The sequence below is a fragment of the Salvelinus fontinalis genome, chromosome 3, assembly GCF_029448725.1.
Source record: "Salvelinus fontinalis isolate EN_2023a chromosome 3, ASM2944872v1, whole genome shotgun sequence".
In the NCBI taxonomy this organism is placed as follows: Eukaryota; Metazoa; Chordata; class Actinopteri; order Salmoniformes; family Salmonidae; genus Salvelinus; species Salvelinus fontinalis.
The window spans coordinates 32,193,859-32,211,466 of NC_074667.1; the positions used below are offsets into that span (position 1 = coordinate 32,193,859).

The 17,608-nt window shown below is 41.1% G+C and overlaps 1 protein-coding gene across 1 annotated transcript; it reads right to left on the reverse strand.

Moving 5' to 3' along the window:
- Positions 1-972: 972 nt before the first annotated feature.
- LOC129844261 (protransforming growth factor alpha-like) lies at positions 973-16,804 on the reverse strand. Its single transcript, XM_055912632.1, has 6 exons — positions 15,911-16,804; positions 11,746-11,901; positions 9,507-9,621; positions 8,565-8,714; positions 8,178-8,287; positions 973-6,775 (listed from the first exon to the last, which is right to left on the reverse strand). Exons 1-6 carry the CDS (start codon positions 15,951-15,953, stop codon positions 6,768-6,770), a joined length of 582 nt encoding a protein of 193 aa, XP_055768607.1. The 5' UTR covers positions 15,954-16,804; the 3' UTR covers positions 973-6,767.
- Positions 16,805-17,608: the final 804 nt, after the last annotated feature.

Below are 17,608 nucleotides of genomic sequence, written 5' to 3' on the forward strand. Positions count from 1 at the left end.
TAAGTAAGCATTTCACTGTAAGGTCTACACCTGTTGTATTCGGGGCATAACATTCGATTTGATTTGAGGGTCAGTTCAAAACAGACAAAGGGAGAAGGTGGGGCTGAGAGAGGCTCCAAAGGGTTGGGGAAAACTCCCCCTTATAGCACCCTAACAGGTGAATTAGAGCTTCTCCTTTTCCCCTCTCTGATCATCCATCACGCAGTAAGTCTTTTGTGTATCTTTAGGGAGGGATGCCACCAGAAGAGCTTAATTCAAAGCTGGCTTTGGTAGCTTAGGCAGACGGCTCCACACAAATCCAATTGTTAACATAATGGGATTGGGAAACAAAAACGCAGCACACGGAGAGAGAAAAAGAAAGGGTATAGCAAAATGTAGATACGAGAGGAGGAGGAGGAAGAGGTCAAGCAAAAACATCTGCAACGGGAAAGGAAAAAAAACATGGTGATGGATGGAATCAACATCACATCACCTACACTCATACACTATTTTGTTCTGCCCCGTGTTGGGAAATATAATCTCACTTAAAGGGGACAAGCAAACAAACAAATATCTGTGAAAGTAAAACCTTTGCTTCCCTCAGCTAAAAAAAGCACTCTAGACCGAGGCTCTTTGTTCAGTTGTGCCTGAGGTTTGCGGTTGAGTGTTTCTGTTTGCATTCATTCTACCTCTAAAATATTCAGTAGAAGGGAAAAAAATAGATGGGCAGAGAGCTCTGAATAAAGAGTGTAACTGGTCTGTTAGAGGAGAGGTGAAAGAAGTGAGTGAAAAGGGTAGGCACGCAATGGAGGAAATATCTTTGAGGAGAGAGAAAGTCAACTGGGGAACAAAAAGTGGGTCAGAATGAAGGGTGTAAGGGTACACTGCTTTCCGAACGATCAGCTTACTTCTCCTTCTTGGCCATTTCTCCTTTGTTAGCGAGTAGGAGTCCTAAGATGTTACTGGGCAACAGAAAACAGCAGGGAGACAGCCACCTTTGCAGATTTCAGTCTTCATTGAAAAAGAAATAAAACATCCATACAAGTCAAGGACATTACAACGTCATACAACTGGTTAGTTCACACGAGAATATCCAGAAAAGTTGTACTGTTGATGAAGATCCAAAAAGTTTATAATTGACAAGGTAAAGTCTGCAGTCAGACTCACATTGTCAATACTACTGTTATGTACTCTACAGTCCATTATCCTTATTCTCTTCAAAATAAAAAGTGTACATGGATTACACACTACATGACCAAAAGTATGTGGAGACCTGCTCGTCGAACATTGCATTCCAAAATCACAAGCATTAATATGGAGTTGGTCCCCCCTTTGCTGCTATAACAGCCTCCACTCTTCTGGGAAGGCTTTCCACTACATGTAGAAACATTGCTGAAGGGACTTGCGTCCATTCAGCCACAAGAGCATTAAGGAGGTCGGGCACTGATGTTGGGCGATTAGGCTTGGCTCGCAGTCGGCGTTCCAATTCATCTCAAAGGTGTTCGATGGGGTTGAGGTCAGGGCTCTGTGCAGGCCAGTCAAGTTCTTCCACACCGATCTCAACAAACCATTTCTGTATGGACCTCGCTTTCTGCAAAGGGGAATTGTCATGCTGAAACAGGAAAGGGCCTTCTCCAATCTGTTGCCACAAAGTTAGAAGCACAGTATTGTCTAGAATGTCAGTGTATGGTGTAGCGTTAAGTTCCCCCTTCACTGGAACTAAAGGGCCTAGCCTGGACCATGAAAAACAGCCCCAGACCATTATTCCTCCTCCACCAAACTTTACAGTTGGCACTATGCATTCAGATAGGTAGCGTTCTCCTGTCATCCGCCAAACCCGAATTTGTCTGTTGGACTGCCAGATGGTATAGTGTGATTCATCACTCCAGAGAACGCGTTTCCTCTGCTCCGGAGTCCAATGGCAGCAAGCTACAGCCAACGCTTGACTTTGGCTTGTGTGCGGCTGCTCGGCCATGGAAACCCATTTCATGAATCTCCCGACGAACAGTTCTTGTGCTGAAGTTGCGTCCAGAGGCAGTTTGGAACTCAGCAGTGAATGTTGCAACCGAAGACAGACAATTTTTACGCACTCAAGCACTCAGCGGTTCCATTCTGTGAGCTTGTGTGGCCTACCACTTCACGACTGAGCCGTTGTTGCTCCTAGACGTTCCACTTCACAATAACAGCACTTACAGTTGACCGGGGCAGCTCTAGAAGGGCAGAAATTTGATGAACTGACTTGTTGGAAAGGTGGCATCCTTTGACTGTGTCACATTGAAAGTCACTGAGCTCTTCAGTAAAGCCATTCTACTGGCAATGTTTGTTATGTACATTGCATGGCTGTGTCCGCAACAAGTGTACCTGAAATAGCCAAATCCACTAATTTGAAGGCTTGTCCACATACTCTTGGCCCTGTAGTGTATTTCATTTGTACAGTTTACAACTTTACATTGTTCAGTAGGTGTGTTGTCCATGCTTACCTACATGACCATCAAATTTCACTGTATACACAGATATTGTTGCTTGAAATCTCATTTTCAGTTCATAACCAGATGTTGTTAACAGAAAAACATGAGTAATATCTGGAACACAAACTGTTGTATTGAGGCTTCTAAACAAAATATTCACAATACAATGGAAAAAGGCTTAGCCAAGTCCCTATCTCAATCGTACATTTTATTTCACCCCCTCTTACTTTCCCATCTCTTGCACATTTTTCATGCACCTGAAAGTTCAGAATATTTATCTACTGATAAAATGTGGTTTCTGACTGCTTTCATTTAATCAAATAGAATTTTGTAGGCTTATGGAATAATAAGCATAGCCAAAATGTCTGAATTGAATACACACATTTATAAATAAATATAGAGCAGGTCTCCAACCCTACTTACTTTCCCTCAAGTATTTGTATTTCAGCAATTCACAATTATTTTGTATGTTTATTTTTTTCCAGAACTGTACAAAATCGCCATTCAGATGCTTCAGCTCTCTATTCCCATCATATGTTATCTCCTCTTAAACCACAATTTACAGTTGTAAAACAACACATTCTGGCTAAAAGCTCTGTTTGTGCATATTTGTGGGGTGCAATAATATAAATACTGTGTTGTCATATTTGTTTCATATATAGAAACAGTGCATTTTGTGTATGCACGCATAGGTGGATATGCTCTATAGCATGTGTCTCTGCATGTGTAACTGAGCTCTATCAGACATGTAAGATCTTCAGGTGCATTTGGCATCTTTCACAAGTGAAGGGACCGCAACTTAAGTGCAGAAGTGTGCTTCGAAGTAGTGCGCAAACTTGCTATGTAGTGTACCCCAAGAAAACATTACTATAAAATGAAGTGTATGTCTAGAAAAAGTCACGAGAAGAATCACATGCATACAATGTTCTCAGTAACATGTATGCAGTGTTGAGATGTTAAAATGCAATATAGTACTTTAAGTAGCTAGATTAACATGTTACTTTACACTTTGTGTGGAAAGTAACACATTATATTAGTAGTTATATAACTTTGTTAGTATCATGAAAAAAAACTCAAAATGAACTGTTTGTTTATCTGTCTGTTGGAGTGAGCAAGGTGAGCCGCACACGCTCTACCAAAGACAAACTACTTACTAACTCAGGTTTGAATACTAGTTTCTCCTTTCATCGGTGGCGCTGCTTTCCTTTGCTAGTCTGAGCTATATATAAGCTGCTTAATTAGCCATATACAGTGCATTCATAAAGTATTCAAACTCCTTGATTTTTTCCACATTTTTTTACAATCCAGCCCTATTCTAAAATGTGTAATATATATATATATATATATGTCTCAATCTACACACAATATCCCATAATGACAAATCAAATACAGGTTATTGGAAATAGCAATTTACATAAGTGTTCAGACCCTTTTCTATGAGACTCAAAATTGTGCTCAGGTGCATACTGTTTCCATTGATCATTCTTGAGGTGTTTCTACAACTTGATTGGAGTCCACCTGTGGTAAATTCAATTGATTGGACATGATTTGGAAAGGTACACACCTGTCTATATGAGGTCCCACAGTTGACAGTGCATGTCAGAGCAAAAACCAAGCAATGAGGTCTAAGGAATTGTCCTTGGAGCTCCTAGACAGGATTGTGTCGAGGCACAGATCTGGGGAAGGATACCAAAACATTTCTGCAGCATTGAAGATCCCCAAGAACACAGTGGCCTCCATAATTATTAAATGGAAGAAGCTTGGAACTACCAAGACTCTTCCTAGAGCTGGCTGCCCGGTCAAACTGAGCAATCAGGGGAGAAGGGCCTTGATGAAAGAGGTGACCAAGAACCCGATGGTCACTCTGACAGAGCTCCTCTGTGGAGATAGGAGAACCTTCCAGAAGGACAACCATCTCTGCAGCACTCCACCAATCAGGCCTTTATGGTAGAGTGGCCAGACGGAAGCCACTCCTCAGTAAAAAGGCACACGACAGCCAAAAGGAGTTTGCCAAAAGGCACCTAAAGGACTCTCAGACCATGAGAAACAAGATTCTCTGGTCTGATGAAACCAAGATTGAACTCTTTGGCCTGAAAGCCAAGCGTCACGTCTGAAGTAAACCTGGCACCATCCCTACGGTAAATCATGGTGGTTGGAATATCATGCTGTGGGGATGTTTTTCAGTGGCAGGGACTGGGAGACTAGTCAGGATCAAGGGAAAGATGAACGAAGTATAGAAAATCCTTGATGAAAGCCTGCTCCAGAGCGCTCAGGACCTCAGACTGGGGCGACGATTCACCTTCCAACAGGATAACGACCCTAAGCACACAGCCAAGACAACGCAGGTGTGGCTTCGGGAAAAGTCTCAATGTCCTTGAGTGGCCCAGCCAGAGCCCGGACTTGAACCCGATCTAACATCTCTGGAGAGACCTGAAAATAGCTGTGCAGCGACGCTCCCCATCCATCCTGACAGAACTTGAGAGGATCTGCAGAGAAGAATGAGAGAAACTCCCCAAATACAGGTGTGCCACGCTTGTAGAGTCTTACCCAAGAAGACTTGAGGCTGTAATCGCTGCCAAAGGTGCTTCAACAAAGTACTAAGTAAAGGGTCTGAATACTTATGTCAATGTCATATTTCAGTTGTTTATTTGTAATAAATTATTGAACATTTCTTAAAGCCTGTTTTTGCTTTGTCATTATGGGGTATTGTGTGTAGACTGATGAGGAAAAAAAACAATTTAATGAATTTTAGAATAAGGCTGTCACATAACAAAATGTAGAAAAAGGGGTCTGAATACTTTCCGAATGCATTGTAAGCCAAATATCTGTACATGTTTCCTATCTTTTCATTCAAAATCTTTCTCTCAAGCCGCCAGTTTTGGTTATAGACCACATGTCGGCTACACGGACCCATAGAGATGTATAGAGGGCACACTTGTCACTAGACGGAACAGATCAATGGCAAATATCAGATGTGCGCCCTCTATATATTTCTATGGACAGCAGCTGTCATGATTTCTCCAAACAGACTTTCTCCGCCTGTCGGGAACTAAATGAGGAAACGAGTCGAGATCGGATCATGGAAACACGTGCCCGGTAGAGATATGATTCTGAAAGTAACGCACGAGTTTGACAAGATCATAATATTACCCAGTTTGAAAAAGTAACATGAACTCCATTACTCATTAAATAATCTGATTACCTCGCATGTTACTTTTGTAACGTGTTACCCCAACACTGCATGCATGTGCATTAAACAAGTGTTAGAACACAACAAAGTCTGTGCATCACTCACTTAGAAACCTAAATGTAATGCAGGTTTTGTGCAGGAATGGACAGACACAACGAACACTACATCTGGGGTGCAATGGCAATGCAAGACTCATATCAGGAATACTAATTTATGGTGGTATATTACTTGATTTACAAGTTACTAAGGACTATAGGTTGGCAATGCTTTGGATGCTTCACAGTCCTCTTAAAATCTACTCTTTTGCATGTATTTAATCCAAACATAATCTCTCCCATTACTATGTCCAAGTCCCACCATTGGTCCTTAATCCACAGTGGGGTTAAAAAGACATTGATACTGGGAATCTCCCATTTTTGTCAGGTGAGGCATGTCAATATCTCTTGCTGAAAAACAGAAACTTAAACACTCTTGCGCCACCTTAAAAATCTCTGTGTGGTTTAAATTTGGATTATTATATACTGTGTTTAGCTTGTGTAGATTTTTAAAAGTGAGAAAAAAGAGAGAGAATTTTGAGTTCCTCTGATTTCAAGTGAATTAAACAAAGTTATCCCTCAAATCCAAATCTGAAATAAATAGATGCTCTCCTGCTCCAAAATCCTTAGAGGACTGCAAGTATTTTGTCTAGTTATGTCCAGCACGGGCTGTATGTTCCCGACCATGTCCTTGACATCATTATTATTACAGTCATTATGTCACACTGAGGGGATCTCCTCAAGTCAGGTTCCAGAGAGATCTTCCGGAGAGTTCCGTGTTTCTGACAGGTCAGTTTCCCTCTCTTCTCTCCATGCATTACAACAGTAGTGAGATCACAGTATTCCAAGTGTGCTGATGTTCTGTAAATCCCGGTCTGTGGAGAATATGACATCAAATATGACATTCAACTTCCCTTGGTCTGGTAATAAAGATACCCTTTTCAGTCTTGTGAGGATGTTATTAGCCAGGGTGTCTGATTCCATCTTGTGTGTAGTCCATAGTAGTCCCAGCAGGCATTAGGGTTGAATGGACAAATGGGAAGAGAAGGCAACCCATCGTGAAAATCCCTGGCGTTCCAAGCAGCGTTTTCTCTCTCAAACCACTGAGGGGAAATGACAAGATAAAAAAAGGTTTCAGAAAATAAGGAAATGAAATCAACCCATTTTGTAGAAACTTCCACGATGACAATGTGGTATGGAGACTTGGAAGTCAAGCTCAAAGTCACTCTACATTCTACTCAATGCACATAAGGTTTGGGGATGATTCCATGACAATTGTCTGATCCCTCTTTTAAAACGAGAGATCAGTTTCCAGCAATTGTATGTATAACCTCAGATCAGGACTACAAAAAAAACACACACTATCCCACGAAACAGAGCTAGAGTCTATAGTCTAGACCATCTAAAATAGGATCGACAACAAAACACAGCCCCAATGGTACCTTCTGAATAAGGGACGTGATCTGACAGAGGACAAAGTAGAAACAGAAAATGTCATTTAATTAAATCAGAAAAGTACCTTTATAATCAAAAATGTGTTTCTGAAGAAGTCCATATTTCTACATGATATATGAAACTTACACGAGGGGGCAGACGTTAAGGAAATATTGGTCCTGGGTTTGCATAAGCATCGGATAGACCCATAGCATGCCACTGCTGGTTAAGAGAGAACACTGTATTTACTGAGTCTTTCAAGCATCTAACCTCAGTATCTATCGAGGAAAGTAGTTTATCATTTGATTGACATGGCGGTCTGGGTGTGATCATGTTATTAGTGTGTACATCACAAAAAACACGAGCCAAGAACATTCAAAGTTCATATAGGGTGAGGTCGAGTACAGTAGTAAGCATATCTTTGAAAAGATTCACTGTAACTAATAGATCTATAGAGAATCCTGTTCTGATATGGTCAAGACTGTATTTTGCTGTCTTTATGATCTCAGTGTAGTGTTCTCATAACCCTTTAGAAGAGCTAGAGTAGCTCCACAAGTGAGATCTTCATGTCAATGGATGTTAAGGAAAGGAAACAATCAATTAGCTACAACAGTGTCAGCAACACCTCAATGGTTCCTATACATTAGGTCTGACAGCATGAGCCTCTAATAACGTCACGATCAAACCAGATGGGTCCTAAATGCACAGCGAAAAGCTTCAGTATGCTTCAGCAGCTAGGACACAGTAGGCTATTAAACCTACCTTAAGGGCTCATAGCTACCTTCTCCTGTCGATTACAAAAAGACCCCTTACCGATTATCATAATTAGAACCCCTGGGGTGTATTCTTTGTAACGTTTAAACGTTTTACAACATAAACAGTTTTGCAACAAAAACGAGAGTTTCTGTTGGACAAATTCAGGTAGGTCCCTACCCTTTCGTTCCGCTTGCTTCCTTCTGGTTTCCATTGCAAGATGTAATGAATACACCCCTGTAGTTTCCAATTGCAAACTTGATGATAGTTTGGAATGTGAAACACAAACTAGGCAAGAGTTAAAAAGGAAGTCTGTACCACTTTCAGAGTGACAGCAGGGACCTCGGCCCTTCAGCCTACTGCCTTGCTTCTCTGGGGCACAGTGGAGTCTGTGCCTCCGCCCCAAACCATCCCGCCTCCACCAGCAACTGGGAGAGAGGACATGTTTCAATTACAGATGATTTTGGGTGAACACATTCATTAACCTTTATACAGACTATCAGTATAAAAGCAGGGTTTAATCTTACTTTATGAACAAAATCATGGTAGCATGGGCAGTAGGATTGGTTAATCAACTATGTGATGACGCTGATGTCTACGCAATCAAGTATGTAGGTTCAGTGAACGGGCAGTGTCATGGTGACATTTCTGTTCACATGTGTTCCTCCAATTGACCAGAATCAAGATATAACATGATGTACTTACTGTAAAAGTGTACAGAGCAGCATCGTCAAGACACAGCCAATCACACACAGCACTAGCGCCGTGGCAACTGTCTGTTGCCTGTGATTGGTGGCCACCACGGCCAGCAGGTCGGCGTGCTCGCATCGCATCCCTACAAAGCCTTGGTGACACCTGTCCAACATGGAGAGGAGAAAGGACATCAAACTTCATACAGAAACATGGACTTGTTCCTTCAGGGGTGTTTGACAAATTCACAGACTCCATTTTCAATGGAGAGACCACAGCAATAAATAACATCTATAAATATATTGTTGAAGTAGAATTAGTAGGCCTAAGTTTTAGGAATATTAGGTAGTAGTGAAGATCAGTCTGCAAAACTATTCTGCATCAGATAAACAACCACACAATACCCTTCGTATTATGAACATGCCAAAAAATGGTCTCAAGGATTCACTACTAAAAAGCTATTTAGTAAAGACCCTAATCCTGGAGGGAGTTCTCTACTCTGCTCAGTCAGATAGAAGTGAACTGCCGCTCTCTAATTCCATAAGCCAGTGCAATTTGCATCATGCTTAGACCAGCTCTATGAACTGCAGCGAATCCGTGTACAAACAGAGCACTGGCATAACAGATCCTAAACACATATTGTTCTGAGGAGCGTGAAAGCGCTGTTCAACCGTCAGTCACAGACATTAACACTGGGTGGGTTACCCAACAAAAACTCTCGATAAGTCCTAATAACTGGAGATGGACCACTCAAAATATAATAATTAGGACATATGCTATGTTGTGACTGCACACCAGCAAGGACAGGTCACAAGTTCATGACTATCGAATAACAATTTCCCATACAGACAGAGTAACACAATGATTCATTGGATATTGAAATAATTACGACTGTGGGACGAGAGAGAGAGAGATCCTTGCATTTTATGCACCGACAGGACAGGAAGTTGAACTTACACACATGCAGGCGTCTCCTCCAGAATCAGGAAACGACAGGTGCCATGGAAACAGAAGTGGCTGTGCGAGTCAGGACAGTCATCGAAGTGTGATCGAACAGCTGCTGCCACAAACTCTGAGTCAGAGACAGGAGATAAATATGGACATTTTTCAAGGCCCTGAGGCAGAGGAAATTATAGTGCTTCAGAAAGTATTCACACCCTTGACTTTTTACACATTTTTTTGCCTTACAGCCTGATTTTAAAATTGATTACATTTGTCACTGGCCTACAGACAATAACCCATAATGTCAAAATAGAATTATGTTATAGACATTTTTACAAATTCATTTAAACTAAAAAGCTTGAGTCAGTAAGTATTCAACCCCTTTGTTATGGCAAGCCTAAATAAGTTCAGGAGTAAAAATGTTCTTACCAAGTCACATAATAAGTTGCATGGACCAATGTAAATCTGCTTGAAAATCTATGGCAAGACTTGAAAATGGTCGTCTAGCAATGAACAACCAATTTGACAGAGCTTTAAGAATTTAAAAATAATAATAAATGGGCAAATATTGTACAATCCAGATGTGCAATACTCCCAGAGACCTACCCAGAAAGACTCAGCTGTAATTCTGCCAAAGGTGATTCTAACATGTATTGACTCAGGGGTGTGAATACTTATGTAAATAAGTTATTTTGGTATTTCATTTTCTATAAATGATCAACACTTTCTAAAAACCTATTTTCACTTTGTCATTATGGGGTAAAGTGTGTAGATGGGTGAGAAAAACATTTATTTAATCCATTTTGAATTCAGGCTGTAACACAACAAAATGTGGAATAAGTCAAGGGGAGTGAATAGTTTCTGAAGGCTCTGTACTTCTTTTGTTACCTCTGAGTGACTTGGGTTTTGTCATGGCTTATGTCAGGGACAAGGCCCTCCGAGGGACAACCATGCATTAAGATGTGTCGCATGCAAAGGGACAAGTTAAACCCCAATCAAATCCCCAGTGCCACGACACAGCAGACAACAAGTCTGTCCATCATCAAACCCATTAGAAGTCTGGAGAAAGCACATCCCTGAAGCCAAGGAGTAAAATCCTCACCCTTTTATTTCCAGGGCTTTGTCTGAAAAGATACCCGTCAAATCCTTGCTTCCTCCTTTGATTTCTGAATTACTCTCAAAGTGCATTTGAGGAGAAGATCAAAAAGGTCCCTTCTTCAGACCTCTCCTCCATTGAGCTTTGAGAGGACTTCAGGAAATAAGGACGGAGGAGGCAAGGATTTGACAGCTAGTAACCTTTTCAGACACAGCCCCCCATCCCTCTCCTGCCTCTTTCCTTTACATATAATCAAACGTGATTTATTATGGGCAAACGATGCTGGAATAACAGAATGAATCTCCTGAAATAAATGAACATTGGAATGAGCTGAAGGGGTCAAGACTCAGGAGGAACACAGTAACCAAATTACAGAGTCTGGACGAATTTCTTACTCATCAACTGTACAATGAGTTCCAAATTCCAACTGGACTGGCCCAAACAAAAGTTTGAGTATCTTTTCTCAGGCAGCCAAAACAGATGCCACAATGTGGCATTCAGAGAAAGAGGGAGTGAGTAAGAGAGAGAGAGGGAGGATGAACAGAGAGATAGACAGCTGCATTACAGCCGACCGTCACACACTCCATTCCATTGGTAAATGGCCGGTTGGATTCCAGCCTACATGCATTGTCCCTTCTCCTCTCTCTCTTTCAGAGCCTGTAAAAAGCTCTCTGTTCTCCCCTTAGGTATCTGCCCCAACTACTCCTCAGCCCCCCTGGCAGCATCCCAAATGGCCCCCTATGGTCAAAATGCCATTAGGGCATTTCTGGATTTTGTGGTGACTCACAGATAATGACTGAAATGTGATCGGTGGTCGCCTGGGAATAAAGATATAGGATTTTTATTTTAGCGTTGTCTGACGTCTACCACACTGGCTACTTTCTATCCAAACAGAGGACTAGATTCATATAAAAATGCAACTAATTCATTCATGTGCAGCACAGTGTCTGTATGTGTCCACTTTTGTAAGGCATTTTATGTTGCCATCTGACTCTTCACTAGAGAAGCCTTGAATTAACTTTGGCACCAGTCAATGAGTCTGAAGAGGTGAAAGATTCTCTGGAGCACCCTGTAGAGAGGTTTTATAGAGGCATTCATATTTAGACTGTCAGTCACCTGAAGAGACACACATACACACACGAACACACACACACTTACTTTTAACTGGAAGTTTGGTTGTGGTAATGGTGCTGGTAGTGGTAGAAAAGATCATAATGTTTATAGCGGTAGTAATCACAGGAGGGGTGGTGGTCATAGTAGAATTAGTAGCAATAGTAGAATTATCCTGTCCGGTTCCATAGGTAAAGAGGGACCCTGTTAAAAGAAACAGATGAAATGCTTAGGTATACAAATCAGTACTGATTTTAAATCATGATCAGATAAAGAAACTGTTGGGACATTGAAGAAGATCCCACTAGGCCTGGGGTTCCTAAACTTTTCCACTCAGTCACCCCCTTCCAGTATTGTATTGGGGAACATCCCCCCCTGCAATTCTACGAGTTTTGTCAATGGTGCAGAGAAAATATTGCAGTTTTAAAGCTAATTTCCTTGCAATTCTATACATTTTGCCATGTCTAATGCATAGGAGGTTGGTGGCACCTTAATTAGGGAGGACAGGCTTGTTGTAATGGCTGGAGTGGAATAGTATCAAATACATGGGTTCCATCTAAAACGACATTGGAGGTGGCTTAGAGTAGAGAAATTAACATAAAATTCTCTGGCAACACCTCTGGTGGACATTCCTGCAGTCAGAATGCCAATTGCAAGCCCCCTCAAAACATGAGACATCTGTGGCATTGTGTTGTGTTGTGACATCTGTGGCATTGTGTTGTTTAGAGTGGCATTTTACTGTCCCCAGCATAAGGTAATGAATGATCATGCTGCTTAATCAGGTTCTTGATATGCCACACCTGTCAGATGAATGGATTATCTTGGCAAAGGAGAAATGCTCACTAACAGGGATGTAAACAAATTTGTACACAACATTTGAGAGAAATAAGGTTTTTGTGCATATGGAAAATGTATGAGATTTTTTATTTCAGCTCATGAAACATGGGACCAACACTTTACATGTTGCATTTATTTTTTTGTTCAGTATAATTATTACATTTTTGGGGGGTACCTAACAGCTCTCATCCAAAGTGACTTAGTTGACTGAATCAGAGAAACAAGCTGTCTACAAATGACTTGTTGCTCTTAAAATAGAACTCATCTCCCAACTCATGGATCCCACTATGAATTATGTCCCCACTGATCAACCAGAGTCCTATTCAGTAGAGAGAAGCTGACTGAAATGAAGGTACTACCTAAGGACACAGATTTTTGTTTTCCGTTGCCAAACCACTATATGTTAACATATCAGACTTACTTAACTTAAAACTCTTGGCCCACTTGGGAGCATAGGGTGTCCACCTGACTCGTCTGTCCCTCTTGCCAGGAGATCTTAACCAAATATTGCACTGAAATGGTGTTATATCTTATTTCTAGTTCTTGGCCTTAATTAGCCACTTTCCCTTTTTCTGTTGCATTGGGCCCATCGAGGGTTGAATCCTGAGGCATGTGCTGTACTCATAACTCTCACACAACTTTCCCATTTGTCATTATGTTTGGATTTCCTCTTACCAGCTTGTGTTGTGTATTTCAAGAATGACAATGGGATGAAAGGATGGACACACTACAATGGGTCTGTAATGGGACTAAGCTGGGATAGTCTTAATATAGACCGATCCCGGAGAGCGATCACACAATTAGAATTCTGTAAGGCAGCCAATGAGAGACGAGATTCAGTGATGTGGAGATATCAGACAATGACAATGAAAGTGCTGAGTATCAAATTAGAGCTTCATTCTCCGGTTCAATTCAAATAATGGGTGAAAACACACTGCTCATATAACACAGGTTAATCAGTGTCAGTTGGTTATGAAGGAGAGGAGAACTACTGAGCATTTCATCAGTCAGTCAGTGGGTGACGTCCCTGATGTTGCTAAGGACACTGAGTGTGACAAGGTACAAAGTCCAGAGAGAGAGACGGTGGAGGAATGCTGTGTCAAGGCAGGCTGCGTCACAAATGGCACCATATTCCGTGCATAGTGCACTACTTTTGACAAGAAGGTAAAATCAATTTGAATTTAATCAATTTTTGACAGCACCCCTTTCGATTTGAACGAAACCTTCCATACATATTTGCCCATTGTTGAAGTGCTCAGAAAGTGACTTTTTGAACATGAATGCGAAAACATTCAAGGAGATAGGAGGTGCTCAAAGTTTACCCATGTTGCATACCCCACCATACCCTGAGACATCCATGTCTTCTTCACTGGAAAATATAAAATGGTTGAGAATGATATCATTTAAAAGCTTGCAAACAGGGTTGTCAACGTATTTTATCATTTCTGTGAAAATGTACTTCAAAAAAAAAAGGTTTATCTAAAAACGCCTAAACTCAGAGGTTTTTCATATTCACATATGTTGTAGCTTAGACCCTATTTTAAATAATCTATGGTTTTTGTGTTGTGGAATGTCAACTTCCAAAGATATTTGGACATTCACCCATCAGAGAATATTGACTTGAATGGGAATATCTGTTGTTTTAAATTCAAACTGTCAATCCTCCATAGAAAACGTATTGAAATCATAGAAATATAGATAGAATAGACATGACAATTTAAGTTGACATTCGATGGTGGGTGGACCGGCAACCATCTTTGTGGTAGTAATTAGAAGTTATGATTTCAATTAAATTTAAATGAAGTAGCAGCTAAATTGCAGTGATTTTAAGGGAAATCGATTTTTTATGATTGAAATGACACCCACCCTGTATTCAAGAGCATGTTGTGTCTCAACCGATGGCAGACACAACACAAAAACCTCAGATGTTGTGAAATGTGGTCTAAGCTGCAACATATGTGAACCTTTTTTTTTTCTTAAGAAATAATAAAATAGTTTGACAACACTGTTTCTAAGATTTTAAATATAAGCTTTTGTAAGTTATCAAACTCAACCGTTAATCTTTTCGTGTGATGAAGACATGGATGTCTCAGGGTATGGTAGGGTAGGCAAAATGGGTCAACTTTGAGCACCTTTATCTATTGAATGTTTTGGCATTCAGGTCCAAAACGTAACTTTCTGATCACTTCTTCCATGGGCAAACATGTATGGAAGGTTTTGTTTAAATCAAAAGGAATGCTGTCAAACAGTGTCTGAATTCAAATGGATTTACCCCAGAGACCTATGAGCCCTGGTCAAAAGATGTGCACAAAGCAGGACAGGATTTCTCAAACTCGGTCCTGTGTGCGTCCACCCGACAAAACTACACTCGACCTACACTTCCCGAGTTATGCTTACACACAGGTGTTTGCCGCATGCTAGATAGCACAGGTGATTGCCTCTTGTCTTCCGTAAACAAACGCTGTGACGCGAAGATATGGCAGTGCGGTAACACTAACCCTATCAAGGTGTGTATCAATTTAACCTTTTTTAAATTATTATTATTTCTCGCTGATATGAAATAAAAGGGTCCTTATGCTTCCAAAACCATACTGCAAGTGACGCGTGTTAATGTTTCGATTAAGCGTCGGGGCTCTTAGCAAAACTCCCTATAGAGAAGACCAATGATTTAGGCATAATGTAATGGAACTGTAAATCGTGATCAAGGGAATAGGGTACCATTTGGGACGCAAAGAGTGACTGGCCAGCCAATAACAGTAACAGGGTCAAGTATCACCTACTAAAAGGATGAGGCCATTAGAAACCTATGAATAGGTCTGCACTGGCAGCATACATAAAACATCAATGGTGGCTCATTGGTACCATCTTTGTTTCTCATAGAAATGTTGAAATATCATTGAGCCTGACAATGGTTATAATTCACAAATTGAAGTCATATACAATCAAAACTGTAAACCGGACTTCCTGCGTAAGAGTAGGGTATGCTAGTTTATCGTCCTGGGGTTCTCAACTTTCTCCTTTCTGATGCTCACTAAAATAATGCTCTTCCTTAAAATGTGATAAATTGGGGAAATGGAGGTTACTGATGACATTTTATAATTCAATTATACATTTTCCCGCGCTTTTTCAGGAAAACCTTACACTCACTGAGGCCCCCATGGGTCCTCTGGTTGCGGCTTAATTTATAAGGAAAAAGGTTCACAGACGCAAACCCTATTAGGACATAATGACATTTACCCTTCTGGTATAGCACATTCCAATACACTAACCCCCGTCAATACAGCATTTTACAATCATTCCCACTTTCTGCCACTTCGCTTGTAGTCTTTCAAATATTTTACCAACTGTGTTGTTTTGTCTTCTTCATAGAACTCACCAGTAATGAGAAAGATCACATCCCAGAATGCCCGATTCATCATGAAGGTTGTATGTTTGTCAAGGTAATCCTCCAAAATGCTAGTGTTCTTTGCTCAAGTCTATAAACATCTGTATATGCTCGCATAGGTCAGTCAGGAGAGAGAAATGTGTTTGTATAAAATTAAGTAAATCCTTCTTCCATCACAAAACCCCTTCCGCGTATTTTAGGCTATAGTCTTCAGAAATTTCGCAAAAAAATGCAAGTGCGTCGCTATTCGGCAACTTGATTAATTTCCAGTGCCATGTGCAAGCTGAGTTTCCTTGTCTGATATATCATTAATTTAACGTAACAACTAACAAGTCTTCAAATACTTTGTTTCGATTAGTTTCTCTTCAATTTAAACGGATACGTTTAGTCCAAGCGCTAAACAAGTCCACTCTCCTCCACAGTCTAAATAAACGCTCTCACACATAATCCTTTCAATGGTTTCCCCTGAGGAGGGAGCGAGAGAGAAATCAATATTGCTCTCTCTGCCGGGCTCACTTCTAGTTGCCTAAAATAGCTTGTTTTTAGGGAATGTTGTAGAATTACTCCCATCACAAGAATCTCATTATGATAACTCAATCTTAAAGTTACCAGCTTTCATATTTCAATTTGTGGTGGCTTTCATATGAGCCGTGCCTGTATAGCCTAGGTCTAGTTCACCCATATGTGGGTGTACTGATGGGCTATCCAGAATTCATGCATACTTCATATTGCTCAATTCTGTAGGCCTGATTATGCCTGCCTAGGGCAATTACGGTTTCACAAATCAGCATAAAACATAAAAGGATGATGAGCAATCACTCCCTTTATGTTGATCCAACAACACCCATGGATCTCATTCCAAAATCATCTCATTCCAAAATCATGGGCAATTATATGGAGTTGGTCCCCCTTTGCTGCTATAACAGCCTCCTCTCTTCTGGGAAGCCATTCCACTACACGTTGGAAAATTGCTGTGGAAACGTGCTTCCATTCAGCCACAAGAGCATTAGAGTTTGTGCTCTGATGTTGGGCGATTAGGCCTGGCTTGCAGCCAGAGTTCCAATTCATCCAGTTCCAATTCATCCCAAAGGTGTTTGGGTTGAGGTCAGGGCTCTGTGCAGGCCAGTCAAGTTCTTCCACACCGATCTCGACAAAACATTTCTGTATGGACCTTGCTTTGTGCACAGGACATTGTCATGCTGAAACAGGAAAAGGCCTTCTCCAAACTGTTGCCACAAATTTGGAATCACAGAATTGTCTAGAATGCCATTGTATGCTGTAGCAATAAGACTTCCCTTCACTGAAACTAAGGGGACTAGCCCGACCCAGTCTTCCACCAAGCTTTACAGTTGCCACTATGCATTGGGGCAGGTTAGCATTCTCCTGGCATCCGCCAAACCCAGATTCGTCCGTCGGACTGCCAGATGGTGAAGCGTGATTCATCACTCCAGAGAACGCGTTTTCACGGCTCCGGAGTCCAATATGGATGAGCTTTACACCACTCCAGCCCACGCTTGGCATTGCGCTGGATGATCTTATGCTTGTGTGGGGCTGCTCGGCCATGGAAACCCATTTCATGAAGCTCCAGACAAATAATTATTGTGCTGACGTTGCTTCCAGAGGTAGATTGGAACTTGGTAGTGAGTGTTGCAACCAAGGTCAGACCATTTTTATGCGCTGCGTGCTTCA

What these genes read in the sequence shown, in the direction of transcription:
- LOC129844261 (XM_055912632.1), bottom strand. Translation starts at nt 15,953, where the DNA reads ATGATGAATCGGGCATTCTGGGATGTGATCTTTCTCATTACTG. An exon ending in TGTGATCTTTCTCATTACTG is followed by an intron (nt 11,902 to 15,910) that starts GTGAGTTCTATG and finishes TTCTTTTAACAG; the next exon opens with GGTCCCTCTTTACCTATGGA. An exon ending in GAGGAGACGCCTGCATGTGT is followed by an intron (nt 8,715 to 9,506) that starts GTAAGTTCAACT and finishes CATGTTGGACAG; the next exon opens with GTGTCACCAAGGCTTTGTAG.